The following is a 6,911-nucleotide window of genomic DNA, read 5'->3' on the forward strand; positions in this document are numbered from 1 at the left end:
CGTTCTTATAGGCATTCTCTTGTAGGTAACTAACTGCTTTTCTCTTGCTGCTTTTATTCTGTCTTAAACCTTTAAGCCATTTCAAATTATGATGTGTGTTGATGTGGGCCTCTTTGGGTTTATGTTATTTGGGACTTATGTTTCCTGGACTTATATGTGTATTTCCTTTGCCAGGTTAGGGAAATTTTTAGTCATTGTTTCTTTAAATAGATTTTCAATCCCTTGTGTTCTCTTCTCTATCTGGCGCCCAAAATGTTGATATGCTTGATGTCCCAGAAGTCCCTTAAACTAGCCTAAATTTTTATTCTTTTTTTCCCCCCTCTTATCAGTTTGGTACTTTCTGTTACCTTGTCTCTGAATCACTGATTCTATCCTCTGCCTCATCTAATCTACTAATCTACTGCCATATAATGTGTTCTTCATTTCTGACCGACTTTTTTTTTTTTTTTTTTTTTTTACAAAAACTATACCTTTGTGTAAGTTCTCACTTAGATAATCTATTTTCTCCCATGTTTCTTAATCATCCTTTTCACCAGTGTTTTGAACACTTCCTGGTAGATTGCTTGGCTCCATTTCATTTCCTCTTCTTTCATTTGGGACATGTTCTTTTTGTCTCCTCATTTTGGCTGACTCCTTGTGTTTGTTTCTTTGTATTAGGCAGATCTGCTATATCTCCCAGTCTTGGTAGGGTGGCCTTATGTAGTTGGTGTACTAAAGGGCCTAGTAGTGCTTTCTCCCTGGTCTCCTTAGATGGGTACTCCAGTTGTGTCCCTTTCGTGGGTTGTGTGTTCCCTCTTGTTGTAATTGATCCTTGATTGCTGTTGGCATATTAGTAGGTGCGAATGACCTGTAGGCAGACTGAGAACTAGCCGTGATTTCAGCAGATGAGCTGTTGTTCTGGGGCTGACTCCATTGAGCGGGATTTGCTTTAGTGGGGCTCTGGTGCTTATCCTGTCTGTCCTTTTGGTATGTCATTTGTGGAGCTAATTGGGTGGTGTTTTGGTGTGGTCTATAGTTGGCCAGCAGGTATGTTGGTTTGGGGACCTCTTGGGAGGTTCTGCAGTTCAGGTGAAGGTCAGCCATTGCCTGTGCCCAGTATGGGGTCACCTCATAGAAACTGCACACTTATCTGCATTTGGTAACTGCCTGTGCTGTACTTGGAGGCTCCTAGGAGAGGCTATGCTGCAATTCGAGTCTGGTTGCCACTTTGCCTGGCTTGGGGCCATTTAGCAAGAGGTACAGTGTATGCCGAGGCCAGCCACTGCTTATTTGGGGTGTATGGACCTTGGAGAGATTTTAGTTAAGTATGTAGCATGAGTCAAGACAGGCTGTTTATATGGAAAGGCCACTCGACATGGCTTTGGTGGGCCTGCAAGTTGGCTGGAGTAGGGTCTCAGAGAATCAGCGGGGTGGGGCAAGCAGTGTTTGCCAACTTAATGGAGACTCAGATTTGGCACCCATCTGTGCCTGCAAGCTGTGTGGGAGGAGAGCTCAACTAAGGAACAGTGGTGCCTGCCAGCGCTTCTGTCACAGAGGAAGCTACCCCTGCAGCTGTTGTTGAAGCCAGACAATTTAGTTCCTCCCTGTATGTCTCTGGTGCTTTTTGAGCTGCTCTTTTTTTTTTTTTTTTTTGCTGGAGCTTAGAGTGTTTATGAGCTAGTGAGTCTGTGTGTGGGACTTTTAAGAGGACGCCTGGGTCTGTGGCATCCCTCTGTCTCACCTGGACTGAATCACTGGTGATTTTCACAGCCAGATATTTTGGAAACTACTTTTCCCAGCACTGGTGCTCCAGACTGAGGAGCCTGCTGTGGGGCTGGGACCTTTTGTCCCTCAGGGAGACCTCTTCAGCTGAGCTATCCCTCCAGATTTTAAACTGCTATATGTGGGTATGGAACCAGCCCCTCAGCCCCTCCTACCAGTCTCGACATAGCTTCTTTTATATTTTTAGTTATAGGAGTTCTATTTAGCTAGTTAGTCTTCAGATGGTTTTCAAGGGTGGTTTTTCTATAATTTAGTTGTAATTCTGACGTGGTTGTGGGAGAAGGCGAGCCACCATTTACCTACTCTGCTATCTTGACCAAAACTCTTAATATATTTTTCTGTTATTCCTATGTATTAGTTTTTTTTTAAGTTAGATTTTATGTTCTGCAAGTGCCTCATTATCTGAAAGACAGTGTTACAAAAAAGTTATATCAATTTATCACTATGAATAAATGGAAAATGCCCATGTTACTGTATACCTTTAGTACTATAATTACATTTTCCCCATCTTTAATGGGTAAAAACAGTTGTCTTTGTTTTAATTTATACTTTTTAACCACTGGTAAGGTTGAATATTTTTTATATGCTTGCTAGTTCATATCTAATTTTATAAATTATCTTCAGGAAATATTTGTTTTAACCATCAATCGATTTGGTTTATCATTTGAGTACCTACTACTAGTAGTCCCCCTCCTCCTCCTCCTACTACTGCTGTGTTTTGGGCACTGGACAGTTAATGTGAGCGGTATTACAGGAAATTGTGTTATAGAGTGGGATCAAACGCACATGTGTGCCATAATATAGATAGATATAATTTGCTATAGATCTTAGGTGACAATATTAAGTACTCAATAGCTTAATTACTGTGTGACAGGCACTGTTCTAAGTGGTCTTTTTATATTAACTCATTTAATAAACAATTCTATGCAGTAGATACTGTGGTTATCTCCCATTTTTAAAGATAAAGACACTGAAGCAAAAGGATTGCCCTGATTGAAAATGCTAGTAAATGATGAAACTGAGATTAAACTTAGGGAGTCTGACTCTGAAGTTAATATTTTTGATTACTAACCTATACTGACTGTATCACAGTTTTTACATGTTGGATTCACAGAAGTGGTAGTACAGATTGTTCATTTGTATTATCACAGAAAGGTGAGTATCTTGAAGTACTTTTTAAAATATTCATATATTGCATTTGTTTATGATTAGCATATTTATTTTAATAATTATCCTACTCAAGTGAACAGTTAATGCAAATATGTCTCCAGCCTCTTACTTTTTTATCCAACCTTCTATCTCAAATTCTTTTTTCCTTAGATGTGTATGCCTTTTTTTCCAGTTGAAAGAAATAAAAACCATAAATAAATAAATTGACTCTCTTAGCCATTACTGAATTTTCATCAAGGAAATTCTAGGGTTTCAATGTAGGTAAAGATATAGGTAAGTAATAAACATGTCAAAAGGCATCTTTTAAACTAATATACTAAGTTTAAGTAAAAAGTTTGCTGAAAGACATAAATCTATTTTGCCAACTTGATTTTAAAGACTCTAGGGTATGATACGAATTTTGCTTGGAAGTGAAATCGTATGTTGACAGTTAAATAATTGATATGAAAATTATGTATGATAAAATATAAAGATATCATAAGCATTTAATCCTTTAGTATTTTAGTATCATCGTAAATATTGAATAAAATTTCACTTTACTATTCAAAAGGCAAACATATCTGATTACTGTTTAACTTATAAAGTCACAGTCTTTTACTTAATCTCACACACACACACACACACACACACAATTGTCATGAAATAGCAACATCTGCTGATATTTGTGGCTAGACTATATATGATAGTTTTGGCACATAATAGGTATTCAATAAATACTTGTTCAGGGAATGAATAAATGCCTTATATGTCTTTTATCTGATCAGTATCAACATGTTAATAAGAAGGGGGAAACCGGGATGTTTATAGATCTAATTAAAAGCAAGCTTCATGAGCATAATGCACCTTAATCATATTCTTTTGCAAGTTTTAAAGGATTGTAATCAAGGAACTCTTTTAAGAAATCCACATGTAGACGAAATACTTTCTTAAAGTACCTTTGTTATTCAGTATCTATTGGAAGGAAATCTGTGGTAAATTTATTTGTAATACAATGAATTATCTCTTGATTAAAAATTTTGCTTAGCTATGCAAATATAATATATATAACCAGCTTTTAAATGGTGAGGAAGGAAGAAAATCTATTACTAGCAGAACAATGTATTTCAAATTTCTCTCTCTCTCTCTCTCTCTCTCTTTCTCTCTCTCTCTTTCTTTTTTTTTTTGGTCAAATATTCAGGTGAAGGGAAGTGGCTCCGAAACATTGACTATTACCGTTTAGATGGTTCTACTACTGCACAATCAAGGAAAAAATGGGCTGAGGAATTTAATGATGAAACTAATGTGAGGTAGGAAACCTTTTTTGTTTGTGTAGAGAGGTTTTAAAAAGTTATTAAAAATCTACCTACAGTAAAATTCACTTTTTAGTATATATTCTACAGTTTTTGATGAATGCATGATATAGTCAAGATAGAAAATGGTTTCATCATACCTAAAAATTCACTCATGGAATCATACAATTTGTAGCTTTTTGAGTCTCACTTATTTCACAAGGCAAAATGCATTTGAGATTTATCCTTATTGTTATATATGTCAATGGTTGTTTTCCTTTTTATTGTTCAATAATATTCCATTGTATGGATGTATCACAGTTTATTTGCAGTTGAGAGATGTTTACGTTGTTTCTAGGTTTTGGAATTAAAATTGAAGCTGCGCTAAATAGCCATGTATAAGTTTTTGTGTGACCCCTAGATATTTACCCAAGTGAAATGAAAATCTAGGAGTTCAATTCCTGGGTTGTATGGTAAGTTTATATTTAGTTTGTAAGAAACTGCCAGTTTTAAAAGCAGTTGTACAGTTGTTCATTCCCACCAGCAGTGTCTGAGAGTTCCAGTTGCTCTTCATTCTTGTTAGTGCTTGGTATTATTGTGTTTTCTTTTGTTTTGTTTTTAATTTTATTTTATTTATTGTTTGGTGACATTGGTTAACAAAGTCCAGTAAGTTTCAGGTCTGAAATTTAACAGTAAGGCATATATATATTGCATTGTGTGTTCCCCACCTATAGTTAGATTTCTTTCTGTCACCACATATTTGACCTCTTTTACCCCCATCTATCTCCCTCTCCCCCTATCTATCTCCCTCCTCCTCCCTCTCCCCCTACACTCTGGTAACCACTAGTCTATTGTCCATGTCCATGAGTCTCTGTTTGTCCTGTTTGTTTCTTTTACGTTTATATCCCACATATGAGTGATAGCATGTGGTTTTCAACTTTTTCTGTCTGGCTTATTTCGCTTAGCGTGATTATCTCAAAGTCCATTCATGTTGTCACAAATAGCACTATTTCATCTCTGCTAATGACTGAGTAATATTTTATTGTATATATGTATGACAGCTTCTTTAACCAATCATCTATCATAGGACACATCGATTGCTTCCATATCCTGGCCACCATGAATAATGCTGCTATGAACATCGGTGTCCAAATATCTTTTCGAATATGGATTTTCAAGGCTTTGGAGTAAATACCCAGAAGAGGGATTGCTGGATCATGTGGTAGATCAATTCTTAGTTTTTTTGCAGCCCTACCAGCAGTGTATGAGGGATCCTTTTTCTCCACATCCTCTACAAAACTTGTTATTAATTGTCCTATTGAATAGCTATTCTAACAAGTGTGAGATGATATCTCATTGTGGTTTTGATTTACATTTCCCTATTAGCTAGCGATGTTGAGCATGTTTCCATGTGTTTGTTGGCTGTTTGTATGTCTTCTTGGGAGAAGTATCTGTTTAGGTTCTCTGCTCATTTTTTAATTGGATATTTTGGGATTTTTTTAGTTGTTGAGTGGTATGAGTTCTTTGTATATTTTGGATATTTATTAGGCCCTTATCGGAGGCATTGTTTGCAGATATCTTCGCCCATTCAGTTGCTTGCCTCTTTGCCTTGATGTTTTCTTTTGCTATGCAGAAGCTTTTCGGTTTGATATCGTCCTATTCATTTATTTTTGCCTATACTTCTCTTGTCTATGAGGTTAAATTCATAAAATCCTCTCTAAGTCCAAGGTCCATGAGTTTAGTTCCAGTGTTTTCTTCTATTCAATTTATTGTTTTTGGTCTTATATTTAGGTCCTTAATCCATTATGGGATAATTTTTGTGTGTGGTGATAGACAACAGTCTAGTTTTATACTTTTGCATGTGCCTTTCCGGTTTTCCCAGCGCCTTTTATTAAAGAGGCTTTCCTTTCTCCACTGTATATTTTTGGCTTTTTGTCGAAAATTATTTGCCCATATAAACATAGGTTTGTTTTTGGACTCTTGATCTGTTCCACTCGTCTGTGTATCTGTTGTTCTTCCAATAGCATGCCATTTTGATTATTGATGCTTTATAGTATAATTTAAAGTCAGGCAAAGTAATGCCTCCCGCGTCATTCTTTTTTCTCTGGATGGCTTTGACAATTTGGGGTCTTCTATGCTTCCATACAAAATCTGATGATTTTTTGTTCCATTTCTTTAAAAAATGCCAATGGAATTTTGATGGAGATTGCATTAAATCTATATAATGCTTTAAGTAATAAGGTCATTTTAACTATATTGTTTCTTCCAATCCAAAACACAGAATATCTTTCCATTTCTTTGTATCTTCTTGTAATTCTTTTAATAGGGTCTTATAGTTTTCATTATATAGGTCCCTCACATATTTCGTTAGGTTTATTACTAGGTATTTTTTTTTCTTTTTGTTGCCATTGCAAAAGGAATTATTTTTTCTACTTCTATTTCTGACAATTTGTTATTAGAATATAGGAATGCTATGGATTTTTGAACGTTGATTTTGTATCCGGAAACTTTACTGTATTTGCTTATTGTTTCTAGTAGTGTTCTTCTGGAGTCTTTAGGGTTTTCTATATAGAGAATCATGTCATCCGCAAATAGTGACAGTTTGACTTCTTTGTTTCCTATTTGGATGGCTTTTATATCTTTCTCTTGTCTGATTGCACTCGCTAGGACCTCCAATGTTATATTGAATAACAGTGGTGATACTTGACAGCC

General features: G+C 35.9%; 1 protein-coding gene across 6 annotated transcripts in view; it reads left to right on the plus strand.

The window, feature by feature from the left end:
• Positions 1-6,911, plus strand: part of ATRX (ATRX, chromatin remodeler) — a 261,938-nt gene that overhangs the window by 204,030 nt on the left and 50,997 nt on the right. For all 6 annotated transcript variants that reach the window (XM_015588100.2, XM_015588104.2, XM_015588103.2 and 3 more), the window contains one exon: positions 4,109-4,217. In XM_015588100.2, coding sequence (XP_015443586.1) covers positions 4,109-4,217 — 109 coding nt within the window. The remainder of the gene's footprint in view (positions 1-4,108; positions 4,218-6,911) is intronic.

The sequence above is a fragment of the Pteropus alecto genome, unplaced genomic scaffold (genome assembly GCF_000325575.1).
Source record: "Pteropus alecto unplaced genomic scaffold, ASM32557v1 scaffold374, whole genome shotgun sequence".
NCBI lineage: Eukaryota > Metazoa > Chordata > Mammalia > Chiroptera > Pteropodidae > Pteropus > Pteropus alecto.